The 17,833-nt window shown below is 35.9% G+C and overlaps 1 protein-coding gene across 1 annotated transcript; it reads left to right on the top strand.

The window, feature by feature from the left end:
* The first annotated feature begins 520 nt into the window (after positions 1-520).
* Positions 521-3,520, top strand: LOC144432901 (uncharacterized). Its single transcript, XM_078121204.1, has 5 exons — positions 521-623; positions 1,038-1,128; positions 1,217-1,257; positions 1,563-1,653; positions 1,926-3,520. Exons 1-5 carry the CDS (start codon positions 591-593, stop codon positions 2,459-2,461), a joined length of 792 nt encoding a protein of 263 aa, XP_077977330.1. The 5' UTR covers positions 521-590; the 3' UTR covers positions 2,462-3,520.
* Positions 3,521-17,833: the final 14,313 nt, after the last annotated feature.

The raw sequence follows: 17,833 nt of genomic DNA, 5'->3' as shown, positions 1-17,833 counted from the left end.
ATTTCAATAAGTACCTTCTATTCTAGATCATCATCATCGTCATCATCATCATCATCATCATCGTCATCATCATCATCATCATCATCATCATCACCACCACCACCACCACCACCACCATCCATCCATCCATCATATTATTCACAGTCATCCTCATTTATTAGATTCGATTGGCCATAAGGTTAGTAAAAATGGAAATTCAGCTGTGTTGGTAAACCATAATATTCAATGTAACTTTTGTTCCAAACACAACTTAAGAATTTTACCTGTTGACAAAGACTGAAGTGTGCAGTCGAAAATTTCAGGTAAAATGTTCACGTTGTGTTTGGAACAAAAGTTAAATTGAAAACTATGATAAGGTTTCTGTTATATGTACTTGACACTTTGTATCTACACAGACGAAAGAAGAACGCCGAATGAGAATCACTCTAGCAGAAACATTTATAGTGAATCTTACAGCTCTGCTTTCACTGGCAGACTTTGCCCTGCTAATCGCTATTGTAACCATCTCATGGACAGAAGGAGATCTAAGATCGTCGAACGACATTGGAGCTTGCTGTGTCTTACTGTTATGTGTGACGACATGGCTTGAAATGGTAGCTGTTCTTAGGTTCTTGAGTACGAAGGTATGAACATTAAATATTTCCATAAAGTGTCCGCGTTAATACTAATTGTATGACCCAAAACAAAGTTGTCATTCTGAGTTCATGGCAATCGTTCCAATCTGAAGTATATGCACATTAATAATTTCTTCTATTAACTTTGGAAGATAAAAAAAGCTATTCACTTGGTCGGATGTAATTTAATTGTTTGCATATCTCTAGAACTGTCTGCAATGTTACTGACAAAAAAATCAATACAATTGATAACAATCCCAAAGCCTGAAATGAGTAAACGAATATAAGCGAAATATCAACGTAAATATGATGTATAGTTCTAGATAGTTTTAAGATATTACAATTACTAGCATAACTCGACCGATTACATTAGATTCTTGTGACACATTACCGATAACAATAGGCATGTCTGTTTTTATTTAGGAGAATTACGGCACTGGTGTGGCTTGTTGCAGACTGTATATACCAGACGAATCACATGGAATCACTACTCCAAATGAACAGACGCGACTAGGTAAGAGGATGATGTATATTACAAAAGCAAGTTGCAGCAAATTCGCACATCACCAACGATTAATTGTTCTATATTTTTTTATTCATAGCGGTGCCTGGCATGGACATTTCTCAACGCCGGACAAGAGAGGTAATGTCAAGTGAAATAAATGAGAGCTTTGAAATATTTAGAGGTAAAAGGTGACTTAAACTATACTCGATGTGATCGAATTGCACAACGTCAAAGAAGCTTGAAATTTGAGATATTTTGTTTTCAAATAATAAGAAAGTGTGGCATAGACAATGGTTAAAACTTCACTTGCAAGATATGAAGGATATGTAACTGAAATACAAGTAAAAGTAACTATCTAATTACTGAAGCAAACATGCAGTTTTATCACTAATATAGTGGAACTCATTACACAAATTAAGACAAATATTCATACCTGTTCTTAGGGTATTTATGGAACTGTTGTGGGCCTTTTGAGGCATGATCCAGTGGATGAGTCAGTTCGAGTACCTATCCTAGTTGAGCAAACAACACAAGGTAAGTTAGTTTATATCTTACCGGCTATCAAGTGGTTTGAACTCACGATTGGCTGTCGGGAGTGGGATCGAATTGTTCCCTGAAGACAAGAGATTTTCTCTGACCGACCTAAACTCGGGGTAAATGTTATCAAGGAATATAAAGGAAGTCGCTGGGAGCAATTACCACCGCGATTAAAAAACATTAACTGTTATTTCAAGTAAAAGTATTTCATATCCCATATTTACAATTCAACTCCATTTGATTGTTGGTGTTTCTTTTCATTTCTATAGATATACCAGATTTGGAAATATCACAGCGTCGGCTGAGAGATGTATTCAAATGTATAATATGCCTTAGTCGAATTAGGATGCCTGCGTATGCCTGTATTTACAGCGAAGGGTGCGGCAGACTGATCGGATGCCGTAACTGTGTCAGAGATATCACTGAATGTCCTATGTGTCGTGTAACATGGCCAACATCACGTTCTCCAGTACGCTTTCCAGGATTGGATGAATTCATTGGAACCAATGAAGCAGACGATACTTCCAGTCTATCGAGTTTTACAGACGGGTCCATTGGTCCAATGTTCAGGAGGGATGACGTCAGGAATCTGTTTAAATGTAATATATGTGCTCAACAAATGAGGATGCCTGTTCAAGTGTGTGGCTATGATGGTGGCTGTGGTCGACTGATTGGTTGTAGTACGTGCTGTAATAATCAGGCTAGATGTCCCCTGTGTCGAAGATTCTGGCCTGATGTTCGTCAACGCAAACCACTACTAATACCTGGTCTAGATGAAGTACTGAGTAGCGAATTCGAAACCTAACAAATATCTACAAGAAACTCCTGTAAACTTGGATATGTTTGCTCAAGACGTATTTTTACCTCCCGTAAGGGAGACATCTCGTGTATTCTTCTCTTATCAAAATTAAAACAGTCACTCCTAATCGTATAATTAGCCGGGTTCAGTTGGGTGATTACATTACTCAAACATGCACTAACAAGGAAGAAAGAGCACTGGTTAATGCTTAAACCTCGCGAGATCTCGTCACCACCGGACTATCCCTAATTCGTCCTGCCCAATGCGTACTAAATATAATATGTCTATTCCATTACGAACACTACGCCGCCCCCACCACGTCTAAATCCACATGCAATATATTCAGGCTGAACTAAAGTAAATGAAAGACTTCTTTCCATTGAGGCCCTCAAACATCACTACATTAACAATCATACAACATAATAATTAAAAATAGAATGAAATTCAAAACAGTTAACAAAAGGGTAGATGAAAAAAGGTTACACAGTTGACGTACAGTTGGAAAAGAAAGTGGAACTGACAAGAAAATATATCAAAAGTTTACAGGTTGAACAGTAAAATGCAAACTAATTAGTATAACAGTAAGGCGTAAGACAGGTGAAGATATAGGTTACTATGTAGTGTGTAGTTACATGCGTTGGGCACCCCAATATGTTTTGTAAAGGTTTTAATCTTCTCTGCTGTTTTTAAGTTGTCAGGCAGGGCGTTCCAGGTGTTACCCCCCCCCCCCGTGGGTGAACTTACGTTGGGCATAATTAATTGTTTCTAGCCGGGCCGATGAAGACCCCATTTGCTTTGCTAAGCAGGGAATATCCCCCCCCCCCCAGAAAATCACAAAGTTTATAGAAAGCCCGCCCCCAACGATGTAGCTGCGTACAATGTAGACGAATTGTATCGCATTTAGCCAGACAATTAGGAGGAACGAACGCGCCATGCAATATGCTCGCTCGATGCAAAATAAAAGGGTCTTTAAAATGACTGAATAAAAAGTTGCAAATTTTAAGTACTGTTGTGTCAGACATCTTGCTCAATTTGTTGAAATATGTATATAAAGCTATGGAAAGATGAGGACTTCCAAAGTAAATAATACTATATAACTATTTATATATTTTTCTCTCACTTTTGCTATCTGTACGACAGAATTATATTTTACACTACATTGTTTTTGTAAACTTTTCATATGGGTCGGCGGTCTAAAGAAACACAAGAAGTATGTATACGTGTTTAGTACGTATGTATTTAATTAATACTTTTGCTTTTAATGACATATGTAATAAACTTATAGTGTCCCTCCATTTTATTTAGTTCTGTATTTACTTTTAACTTCATATTATATCATTAACTTATATCATATCGAAATAAATAGTTTTATTACCATAAGGCCTTTAGTTCTATCGGTTCCGGGATCATGATTGATAGTGACATTTTTGTATATGTACAGACAAGATGGAGTAAAAGTGGTTATGTCGCACAAGGTCAATACACAAACTTATGAGTTCGTTCGTTTTGGACAATACATTTTGGACACTTATATACTGAAGTCAGCGGACACATGGTTTGTCTTGTTGACACACACAACATTTTTTCCAGTCAGTTTTCCGGTTTGCTGTTTGAAGTGTACCAGTGGTCACCATGTGACCAACGCCCTCATCGACTACCAAGGATTGAGTGGAAAGTTCCATCCCACGCAGAACTAAACCGGATACCGAACAAGCTGAACCAAGTGAGTGAACGTACGCGTACTAGTCACGTCGTCGCTCAAGATATCTCAGAATATCGATGCACTACATACTAGTATATAAAGTGTAATACCAAACCATATATCTGGATATCGTACAAGAAGTCACTATTAATAAGGTGAGACTGGTGTAAACGGAAAACACTTTCTGGCGCTGCGAGCAAATTTCGTCCCTACGTGACTTTTTCGGGGGTTATACTTCCATGGCGGGAGCCACGAAAAAGATAAATTCTTTGAACTTGTCGTGGTGAAGTCTTTCCTCCCACGGGTTTTTCGCGTTCGTTTAACCATAGACAGTAGTCTCCCCTCTACTGTCTATGGTTTATCCTTTAACGGTTGTATTTATTTATTTATTTATTTATTTATTTATTTATTTATTTATTTATTTAGGAAGTTAGTCATTAGTGCAAGTTGTTTTGACGGTCACTATTTTGACTTTTGTTATTCTCACACGGGTTACAAGTCCGTACGTCCACACCTTGCACAACTTTTCTAGCCACTTTTACTAGCATAACCAGTATACGCAATATCACGGTGTTAATTGGTACCGAATTTTCGATTGTTTCGTTCAAACTTTACGCCAGCAAAATTCTGTCCATTTATTTTCTTGCATAACTACTGTAAACCCCCCAAAATCCCCCATGTGTGTAGTTTTTTAGTGCAAACTAGCAAGGTTAAAAAGAATTTAGTGCGTGGGCTTCACATGTGCTTGTCCAAGTTGCCACCATTTTTAAAAAATTCCCGCGCCTGGACTAAACAAAGTGCCGTGTGCAGCGTTGAGTACAATAAAGTTGTCGACCCTTACAACAACTGGCACAAGCACGTACTTGAACTGATATCTATGAAAATATGAATATTATAGAATAATATACACCTATTGTGTCATTGTCTATCTTTGGATGCAACAGAAGAGCATATATCTTGAGTACATATCCTATTGTTTTAATGTTAATCTTTTGATTTGTTTGTCCTTTCAGCTAAAAGGATATATGGATGCACCAATGACCGAAAATCAAGAAATTTCAAACATCTTTCACAAAATTGACAGCAACCTGAAAGCAGATGAAGATTTGAGACAACCAAGATAAGTTCTGCTAATTGTTACATTTGGAATTTTCAACCATTAAAGCTTCACTCTAGTCCGATTGCACATACACAAAATTGAGCACACTAGATGTTAGAATTATCTGATTGATATGTACATATATTGTTTACCAACTGGAGTTATGTCTCGACCGTGACCTTTTGTTCACTGACAAGTCAGATACTAGTAACATTCAAGTTATATGGAAGATGATAGCTCTCTTAAGTTGTAGAATAGTTTTCAAATTAATTTGCTGAAAGCACACATGGTGGAATACAAGCAAATAATCTATGAAAACTAACAATAGACGATGTTTAAATTTCATATTTTGGAAATTGTTTGTGCATATACATTTCATTGTATAATTATTATTCAGTTCGGTTTGCATCTTGCAACACCTGGATGGCTGCATGTCAATAAAAGAATCAAAGAAATTTCCACAAATGTGGTAGATTTACGCATCCTCTGTCCTTTTCATTTTGACAGGTACCTTTTACCTCTCTTTGCAAAATCGATTCCATTGAAAACAAATGAACATGGAATTGGCTGGAAAGATGCAATGATATGAATGTGAATTTCACCAGTCATGTAGCATATCATTTTGAGTGTGTCAGATGAAAGTTTATGGCATGAACATAGAGACAGATGTACATTGGATGTAGGGTATTATTGGGTTAATACTTTGGTAGTTGCCTTTGAAGACATATCGGAATAAGAAGACATATATGATCAACTCTTTCACACTGAATCATGCACAGCACTTCAAACACCTTCCACAACTTCACCAGTATGGTCAAACCCCCAGTCTTTATGGCACAGCCTGAATGACAACATATATTATTGAATGCATCAGATATTGATCACATTGGGTAAACCTTTTTTGATGCAAGTGTACAGAAGAACCAAACATCATGAAGTCCAGTAAGAAAATGTAATACATTCTGTTTTATTAATAAGTTCTGACAAACCCACAGTTTATATGAACACATCACCCTCTGGTTTGTATATTGTTGATGGGTTTGTTATTTTGTTTATTAGTTGGATTTGTCATCATTCGGTTGGTTGGTTGGTTGGTTGGTTGGTTGGTTGGTTGGTTGATCGGTTGGTCGGTTTGTCTGCATTAGTTGGTTGTCTGGTTGTCATTTATTATTTTGTTTATAGTTGTTTGGTTAGGTGGTTGGACCTTTGAGTTTGTTGGTTAGTTGTCTATTGATTAGTTTGTTTGTTTGTTTGTCAAGTTCACTTATTTGTTGGTTGGTTTTATGGGTCACAAATATTGTTGTAAATCAATGATGCATTGATTTGGCTTAGAGGGTGTTGTGACTATGTACACCATGTGGGTTGGTCTAAACTCACCGATAACATAGAATGTACATTGCATTTTCTTTTTTGGCCTCTGTGATGTCTGGTTCTTCTGTTCACTTCTACCATTGAACTTCAATGAAAACAAGTTTATTCAAACCGATCACAATCTGATGCCTTTGATATCCAGATATGTTGTTGGTCAGGCCAGGTCATATACATTGAGGGGGTAACCATACTGGTGAAGTTATGGAAGTTAAATGAACTGATGTGCCTGATTCAGTGTGGAAGAGTTTGTCACATTGTCATCTCTGCCAAAATAGGTGTCTACTGCCCTTCTGGTTTTGACATGGTCTTCCTTAATGTACACATTATTTTAGAATGTACATGTACATGGCTTGTTATGTCTTGATTTTTTCAGTTATTAATATATAGGTCTTAATGATTTTTGATTTTTAGGCATCAACATCCCCTGACCAGAGCACCTTAAGTGTGAACAACATATATGCCCAATATTATATATAGTTGCTGCAGAATTACAATCCATAGACTTGGATACATCATCAAGAACATGTCAAAGTCCACAGCAGAGTAAATATTGTACAGAAAGAGGAAGAAGTCAAGACTACAATGTATCATTGTATCACCAAGAACACTTGCCGCAATCCACCACAAGGTGTAAATATTGTGCAAGAAGAGGAAGAAGTCGAGACTACCAGTTACATCACCAAGAACACTCTTTGCAATCCACTACAATATTAATTTGCACAGGACGAGGAAGAAATCTACCAGTTATTTTCAGGATTGGTCAGCTTGTTTTGGTAAGAATCAAGTCTTTAATGTCTCCAAGTCATTTGAAAGACTATGTAGCATTTGAATCGACAATGACACAAGGTAAATGAATGACCTAGAACATAGAGATAGTCTTTGTAAGAACCAGAAGTTGTCATATGAACACCTTTTATTTCATAATTATTGCTCATATTGTCAACTTCCATGTGAAGCATGTATTTATAATTTATCCACAAATCCAAACCCAGCTCAGGATTATTTATCAAAAATCAAATACAGTACCATCACTATAATTAGTAAGCAATTAAAAGAATCTTATAAACTGTTCCCAGTGAGTTCCCTCAAGTATAGCTGCCACACCCTCCCACCTCTTAAATAACATGTTTTTGACAAACAAAAAAAAAAAGAATGAAAAATGACTACAGCTACTGGGGTTTCAATATTTGAGATTTCTTTTTAAAAGCCATGCTGGCTTGAATATTTTGTGGGCTACCTGGTATATGATGCTATAATGTAGGAGGGAACATATATTTGTAGGTGTTTAGGAATCATTGATTGTAAATTCTGAGAAATTTTATAAGTTGTGAAAATCCCTGTTACTGTATAGTATCCTTAAACAAGCGCAATCATTCTCTAAAATTATTCTTGGTATTTAGCAAAACCCTCATCCCCTGCCATGGCCACTGTCTTTTTTTGCATAGACTTGACCTGAAGATGAGGACCTACATGAACTAGGGTGTCTACTTGTGAAAATTGTTAGACAAACTATTACTTTGCCATAGATGTTAAGGTAAAAAAGACTTAAAGTTAACCCCAGACATGGCTTAGTTGATCTGTCTGGTACTAGACTGCAATAATCCATTTGGTATAGTGAGAATGATAACCTGTTAAGTGAAAGATGATGTGCAAATTTAGTGAGTGCACATTAGTTGCTGTATTATGAAATAGGGACAAGAGTTTTAAACATAGCCACCACAACCACCACACTCCTAGCAACATGTTAACCAATTGATGTTGGGGTCAAAAGAAGTGAGATTTATTGGCTTTTAATGTATGTAATCCCAGCAATCATAGTAATGGCATGTGCAACTTTAAACTCCGCAATTATATCAACTGCCATAATAAATTATATTCAGTTACTGAGTACAGCAATTGTGATACAATGTTACTTAGTTAAAGTGCCATCTTGTGGAGTCATGGTGGGTGATTAGTTAAGCGTGTCCAGCTTCATCGAATGGCTAAGTCCCAGGACAAGATTTGAACCATGACTGTGCCTCAGTCAACCGGCTGTGTAATTGGGGACCTGGTAGGATAGAGGTTGCAATGTGAATACTTTAATCCTATGTGCTTATAGCGGCTGCAATGGATCGTAGGCTCTCCAGGGAGTTGAATTAAAGGGCTATTGTACTTATATAGATCTGTGTCAGGGATAATAATTGTAAAGTACTTGGAGCACAGAGTGGGAAAGTGCTATATAAAAACCAACATTGTTATTGTTATAATTTTAAAACTACTTCTGAAACAAATGCCTTCTCACTCATTTGATTATGGAGAATATTTTCTGAACATTTGCATGTAAAATTCAAATTGCTAGTCATAACTATTGAGAATATGAATATAATTATTATCATTTCATTACAATTGAAGAATAGCTAGCCAATACAAATCTTCATTGTATTCATTTGGTAGACTGTTGCCCAGTCCCTTTGTGTATGCTTTGGTCACCTCTAGTCTAGGCACCTAACACTAACCCTTAGCCTAACAATTAACCATTAACCATACTAATAAATTTAACTATATTCCTAACCATATCTGTAAAGACTAATAGAAATCAACTTTAGGTGGTTGTTAAGCTTACACAAAGTAAAAAGCAACTGGTCTACCATTTTTAATATAATGATGATTTTTTGGATATAATTATTCTTGATATATGTTTTGTATCATCATGATATTTTTAATTGTACTCAAGGCTTTGATTAGAATCCCTTTAGGTACCAGAATAAATATACCAACTTTCTGGGAGGGGAAGATAGCTTTACATCATTCCTTTTCTTTCTTTCTTTTTTTATGGGGGGGGGGGGGGGCAGTCATACTTTACTTTTCTGAAGGAACACCTGTACTACTTTCATGGGGGGGGGGGGGGGTGATATTAACTGTACAGCTATACTTTCATTTTATGAGGAGACAACTACACTTTACTTTGATAGTCCATTGAGGAACAACTATACTAATATTATTGGAGGATCAGATATACTTCACTTTGAGGAGTACTTTACTTTTAGACAATTGTCACTACTTTGAGGAAATAGCTGTACTTTAATTTAATAAGGGAAGAGCTATGATTTACTATTATGATTGCTATTTATGACTCTATATTTATATGGGGAGGGTCAGTTATACTTTACCTTGATTGTAGAACAGATATTGATATTGGGGAAACAGCTATACTTTAATTCTATGCGGGAACAAATTTACTACTGTTATGCCACGGGGACAGTTATAATTAGTCCCCGCTGGATGAAGTCCGGGACGGGGACTTATGGATTGGGTTCCGTCCGTCTATCCTGAGCCGTTTCTTGGAGATGCCTGGACCAATTTTTTTTCAAACTTGGTACAGAGGCAACATACAATGGCATATATACGCACGCCAATTTGTTTCATGATACAATCCAATATGGCTGCCTGGCAGCCATTTTATTTACAAATTTTCCTTGTCCAAAGCCATAACTCAAAGTCAAACAGATTGAACCAGATCTCATTCAAAGTTGGTATTAGGACAGTGTTCTATGACATACATGTGCATATTTATTGTTGTCATGATATGATCCAATATTGCCACCTAGCAGCCATTTTGTTGGTGCAGTTTGCATGTCCAAAGCCATAACTCAGACATGCTTGAATAGGTTCCCCGTTTTGGCTACTGAACTTGCCAAAGTTACACTTTACTTGCTTGGGAAGCATTTCTACTTGACATTGATTGAAGAACACTTACACTACTGTACTTGGGAAATAGTTTTACTTTACTTTGACTGGGGAACAGTTACACTTTACTTTGATTTGGTAACAGTTATACTTTGCTTTTGCATGGGGAACAGTTGCACTTTACTTTGATTGGGGAACAGTTGCACTTTACTTTGATTGGGGAACAGTTACACTTTACTTTGATTGGGGAACAGTTGCACTTTACTTTGATTGGGGAACAGTTGCACTTTACTTTGATTGGGGAACAGTTGCACTTTACTTTAAAATTTGATTGAGGAACAGGTTCAGTTTACTTTGCTTTTGGAATAGTTACTTTACTTTAGTTATGCAACAGTTGTTCCTTACTTTGACCGGGGAACAGTTTTATGTTACTTTGATTGAGGAACATATTTACTAAATTTTGATAGGGGATCAGTTACACTTTACTTTGCTTGGGGGATAATGCAAATACCTTGGTTTAATACTGCCCTCTACATAAGTTGGAATCATAATGAAAGGTAATTTGTACAAGGCAAAAGAAAACTGTTTCAACTCCCAGTGCCGATTCATTAGCTTGGATGACTCCCAAGTGTGGAAGCTTTTAATCTTTTTGATACCACAATTGCTCCAATTTTTCTGTACATTTGTATGTCAGCAAGATCTGGAGGTTTTCAAGCATTCTTCACAGATGGGAAAATTCCATAATTAGCTTTGTAAATTTCTTAGTGTTGGTTGTAATGTTAGCGATCAATTATGCATCTGTCTGTCTGAGTGTGCGTTTGTCTGTCTGTGGATGTGATATCTTAAAAAACTACCATATTAATTCTAGTGAAATGTACTATGCGTCTTACATATACTAAACAAAAAAAATGATTAGATTTTAGTAAACATCCAATGAAGATTATTTAGTCATTTGCATAATTAATGTTTTTTAATGATTAGGGATAGATATATCATAAAAATACAAACTTCAAATTCAATATAATTCAGTATATACATTACTCATAACATAGCGCATATCTGCTGTAAAGCTTGTTGATGTAGCTTATAGTTTTAATGAAAGATTTGCATAATTCTTGTTTTTGTAATTTGCATAATTTAGTTTTCGTAATTACACTTCAAATTCAATTCAATTCAATTCAATTCAATACATAAAACATAAAGTGCACATTTGTCACAATGCTTGTTGATGTAGCTTGTAGTTTAAATGAGTAATTTGCATAATTTATATTTTGGTAATTTGCATAATTTAATTTTGGTAATTACTTCAAATTCAATTCAAGAGTAAGAGGTTATGTAACAGGGCTTTAGATGACAAGGTTGACTCGATCTCTGGTGAAAAACATAAAAAACTTGTCAAACTCAAAGTATTACTTCGGTATAGGACACATCTTCGGCCATTAATGATTAACTGAAAATAATGGGACAGTGTTGGGTAGAGCTCAATTATTTTGTCTGCTATTGTGTCCTATAGCTATTAGTTAATATTATTAACCCAAAGAATGAAAGACTGCAGTGCAAAATTGGCATGATGAAAGAATGTCCATCCCAAAACTGCGAACTTACTCATCTTTCAAGTCAACTTTGCAACCTGAGAAATATTTAAATTGTGTCTATCCATGTAAAATTAGAATTGCAATGTCTAGATTTCATTGTTCCTCATGATCTGAATATTGAGAAAGGAAGACATCAAAACATCCAGAAAGCCTACTTCATTGTAACTTTTTACCTTAGACAATGTTTCCATTATAGAAAATGAGTATCATTTCTTAACATTCTGTCCTCGTTATGACGAACTGAGAAGGAAATTCCTCTCAAGATGGCCTTATGAAAACTCTTCACATGATAAATATATATCACTAGTAAGCTCTCAAAAAGTCGCACAGTTAAGTAAGCTGGCATGTTTCACTTATTATCCTTTCAATATAAGAACTTAAGTTTCATACAGTGCTTCCATTATCTTTTCTGAGCTGTATATTTGTGTTGTATAAACTCTTTGGGCCTGTGGCCTTCATTGCAAAACATGATATTCTGAAACAGTTATACTTCACTTTCATTGGTGAATAGTTGTATGTTATTTTGATTGAGAATCATTGATACTTTGCTTTGATTGGGGAATAGTTACACTCTACTTTGACAAACAGTTACACTTTTCTTTGATTGGGGAACAGTTACACTTTACTTTGATTGGGGAACAGTTATACTTTACTTTGATTGGGGAACAGTTACACTTTCCTTTGATTGGGGAACAGTTACACTTTACTTTGATTGGGGAACAGTTACACTTTACTTTGATTGGGGAACAGTTACACTTTGATTGGTGAATAGTTGTACATTAATTTGATTGAGAAACATTTATACTTTAATTTGATTGGGGAACAGTTACACTTTACTTTGATTGGGAACAGTTACACTTTACTTTGATTGGTGAATAGCTGTACATTAATTTGATTGAGAAACATTTATACTTTATTTTGATTGGGGAACAGTTACTCTTTACTTTGATTGGGAACAGTTACACTTCACTTTGATTGGTGAATAGTTGTACGTTAATTTGATTGAGAAACATTTATACTTTACTTGGATTGGGGAACAGTTACCCTCTACTTTGATTGAGAAACATTTATACATCACTTTCATTGCAGAATAGTTGTATGTTATTTTGATTGAGAATCATTTATACTTCACTTTGATTGGGGAACAGTTACATTCTACTTTGATTGGGGAACAGTTATACTTTACTTTGCTTGGTGAACAGTTACACTTTACTTTGATTGGGGAACAGTTACACTTTACTTTGATTGAGAAACATTTATACTTCACTTTGATTGGGGAACAGTTATACTTTACTTTGATTGGGGAACAGTTATACTTTACTTTGATTGGGGAACAGTTACACTGTACTTTGATTGGGGAACAGTTACACTGTACTTTGATTGGGGAACAGTTACACTTTACTTTGATTGGGGAACAGTTATACTTTACTTTGATTGGGGAACAGTTACACTGTACTTTGATTGGGGAACAGTTACACTGTACTTTGATTGGTGAACAGTTACACTTTACTTTGATTGGGGAACAGTTACACTTTATTTTGATTGAGAAACATTTATACTTTGATTGGGGAAAAGTTGTATGTTATTTTGATTGAGAATCATTTATACTTTGCTTTGATTGGGTAACAGTTACACTTTACTTTGATTGGGGAACAGTTACACTTTACTTTGATTGGGGAACAGTTATACTTTACTTTGATTGGGGAACAGTTACACTTTACTTTGATTGGGGAACAGTTATACTTTACTTTGATTGGGAACAGTTATACTTTACTTTGATTGGGGAACAGTTACACTGTACTTTGATTGGGGAACAGTTAACTTTACTTTGATTGGGGAACAATTACACTTTACTTTGATTTAGGAACAGTTACAGTTTACTTTGATTTGGGAACAGTTACACTTTACTTTGATTGGGGAACAGTTATACTTTACTTTGGGAAACAGTTACACTTTACTTTGATTGGGGAACAGTTATACTTTACTTTGATTAAGGAACAGTTACACTTTAATTTGATTGCGGAACAGTTTTACTTTAATCCGATTGGGGAACAGTTACATTTTATTTTGATTGGGAACATTTACAAGTTTGGGGACAAATTGTAATTTACTTTGATAGGGGAACAGTTTTTGAGCAGAATGTCATGTGACGTGAAACATGGTCATCTGGTACATATGCAGATTTTTGTTACAAATAACTATTTGTGAAATAAAACCAGAGTTAGTGATTTCCCTATATATTTCTATTGTAAGCATTTTAGTCTGGTTTCCATACCAACCCCAATTATTTATAATAATTATTTGCCAAATGTTGTTAGAGTGTACCCAACACTACATTTGTATGTAACAGTTTGTATATATTACCATTTTGTAATAATTGTCATATATATATATATATATATATATATATATATATATATATATATATATATATATATATATATATATATATATTAGCATATATATATATATGCTAGTATACTTGTATGCTACATATTAATATCATGAAACTGTTTCACATATTAGTTTTATATTTATTTCTGAATTTTTAAATTTTAATAAAGCATTATTATACTTATTCTTATGAGTTTCAATCCTTATTTATTCCCACTATGCAGAGCCAGGAGAAGGTTTTGGGACTGATATCTGTCAAGGTCAATCATACCGATTATATTGTAATCTCTTTGCCACGAACATCTCCCGGTGAACAGCTAATTTTGTGCTACGCCAATTTTGCTCATATTGTCGGACTATTCTCCTCAATGTTAGCAATTCTTCATTATATACCATGGGGCGCTTGGTTTCGCGGTGAAAGTTTTGACGCTTACTGGCGCTAACTCGTCGAGAATCTTAGTCGTAGTAACATCATATAAATCAAACAGCTTGTTCACATCTACGTTCCGTGGAAAATTAGAGAGAGATGTAGATAGCCTTGACTTTAATAATGCACGCTCGATGGATCGGAAGTTGCGACTGGCGCGGGTTACCTTTGCGTTCGGTGGTCTGGTAACATTGACATTGAACTGGACAAGACTGTGATCGGATACAAGAATGTCAGTAGTAATCAATACAATTCAGTATGCGATCAGACGACCGCGTTATAAGCAGATCAAGTATGTGTCCATGCGTGTGGGTTGGTTTAGTTACAGGCTGCTGAAGATCTTTGGCATTTAGTAAATCATTAAAATTAGCAGCATCGCATGAATTCGGGTCATTCAAATGGAAATTAAAGTCGCCAGCGATTAATAGATGTCCAGGTGACGAAGTGACAGTTTCTAGTAACGTGACAAATTCCTCTAGAAATTCTTTCGTTGTACTTGTATTTTTTATTAGTTATACCCTAACTACCGAAAATGTTAATACTGTTAATTAATGCAAATGACAATTACAAATTATAGGATCTTTCCTAAAACCTAATAAGGGAGATGTGTAGCAAGATTCATTAAAATTGATGCCATGGTTTTTATTTTGAGATGTTGTGTCCAAAGACGGACAGACAGACAGACAGACAGACAGACAGACAGACCGACAGAGGCATAACACACCCTCCTATTGGAAGGTTAAAAAGGAGGAATATTCAATACCATCGAAAACAAATTAACGCGGTATGAATATACACCAAACTCATTATATGATGTGACCTCGCAGTACATGTTTATATGACATTGTTTCCTTTGCTGCCATAGACCTTGTAGCTGGCAGGATATAATAGAGAGAACTCGATGACCCAGAACAAGACCTGACAAAAGGCTTGCAATTGTATTTCATTACACACTGTCTCCGAGTTTGGGAGTTTAATACACAGTATACGCCTGTCTTTGTACACGTCTTTATGTTCTGAATCCATTATTAAACATAATTCCATAAACCCTCCCCATTTAAAAGAGAACATAAAAGCTAAGCTTAGAACGCCGTGCTTTGTCAGCTACTGGTGAATAATGTTCGAGCGATATAAAATTATTTTATTTTTTACCTAGTATATATTACATACATTCACAATCTGAAGTCGTGATTACTTGGTAAAATTAGTTAATGATCGTATAGAGGGTGACTGAAATGTTAGGTTATGATAAAAACTACGAAGAATGACCTGTAAGAAAGTCATGCCATAGCATTGATATCATACTTTCAACGAGGATCATTTATAGTTATCTTTAAATCCCGTTCATATATTTCCATTAACCATTGTCGAATGTTTCTGTAGACTTCTCTATCTATTCTCCCAAGGAAAAAAAACTAGACAACCTGCCTCATTTTGATAGGCTGTTAGCTACTCTACTATTGATGATATGGTCCTCACCGTACTGTCGACTCCATTCAGTCAGCTTCAGTGTGGTTGTGATCCAAGTTGTAGTAAGTTACCGATCACTGGCCAACCAGGTGGACCTTTAGGGTAGGTTTTAGGTAATCTAGGTCTGTTTGACATCCAAGTAAATAGTATGAGAAAGATCGAGATAGCTACCAACACGGCCTCGGTTAATAACATGGCTAGCTTCAGATGTTGCTAGAAGAGCTAGGTTAGATCAAGGTGCCGAGACTTTTTTAAACTGGTCGCCAAGTGACACAAAATACGGCAGTCGCGGCCATCAAAGGTCACTTTAAGAATGTTCTCATAAATATCAGTAATACTTTACATAAACAGATGTTGTACATATCTATCGACACAATCGTATATCCCTTATTAAGTGTTATTCACTTCCTGTAATCCCTATCTATTAATTTGTTATACTTGGAAATAAAGACATCATTTTTGCCAAGAAGCAAAATTGAAAGGTAAAACCCTGCTGACTAAGTATCTCCAAGTACAGCCCAGTGTGAGACCTTTTTCGCAAAACCCACATATATTTGTAAAGAAATCTCTCATTGTTATGTATGAACGTTGAAGTTGATTTCCACTGTTAGTTTAATGTACTGTACCATACAGTATATCTCTGAAGTGGAGGGGGTGGGGGTTACTGAATAATTACACATTAAAATATGTGTAGCCGAGAGGGGGCTACGAAAATTATTGGGTTCATTTCGAGGGGGGGGGGGGGCTATGAAATGTTTTGAGAGCGCGAAGGGGGGGGGGCCTGCGAATTTGTTTTTGACCAAAAGATATTCTCCCCAGCCCCCCCCCCCCCCCCACACACACACACACCGTAAATTCTGACAACCCAGCCTTATTGTAGTAAACATATATGACAAAGTTGAACACAGTTTTTAGGAAATGGGTTTGTTTATTTTTCTATGATTAATGCTGATACAAATATAAATACATAATATATTGAATATTCATCAACTTCATTAAATATTTCATGTAAGTACCACTCCCGGAATTCAAAATACATGGCTTGTATTTATTTCAAACGACGAAATGATTAAAAAGCACTGTTTTATAACATTGTATCTTGTCGTACCCAGATGGGCAGCTCCTGATTGGACTTCTAGGAATAGAGGAAGAGAAGCTTTAGAATACGGTGTGGAGAGAGAATGGGAGAGAGAGAGAGAGAGAGAGAGAGAGAGAGAGAGAGAGAGAGAGAGAGAGAGAGAGAGAGAGAGAGAGAGAGAGAGAGAGAGAGAGAGAGAGAGAGAGAGAGAGAGAGAGAGAGAGAGAGAGAGAGAGAGAGAGAGAGAGAGAGAGAGAGAGAGAGAGAGAGAGAGAGAGAGAGAGGAGGGGGGGGACAGAGACATTTTCAACTATAATTCTATGGTACTCATTCTATACTGTTCTAATATAATGTATGACTATTAACTTCCCTAATCAAAGGGAAGCTATCATCCTATTTTAATCGACTTTCTTGAATTATCCACAAATAAACCTAATATTGCATATTTGGTATGTCTATTTTCATGTATAACAAATACACTGCCTTCGTTTTTACCACAATCGTAAATTAAATGTATGTACATGCATAGTATCGACAACGTAGGGAGGGATTGACCGCTAACTACAAGGGTATGAT

Source organism: Glandiceps talaboti, chromosome 3, assembly GCF_964340395.1.
Source record: "Glandiceps talaboti chromosome 3, keGlaTala1.1, whole genome shotgun sequence".
Lineage (NCBI taxonomy): Eukaryota > Metazoa > Hemichordata > Enteropneusta > Spengelidae > Glandiceps > Glandiceps talaboti.
The sequence above is the reverse complement of the archived record's forward strand: the minus strand, read 5'-3'. Positions and strand labels throughout refer to the sequence as shown.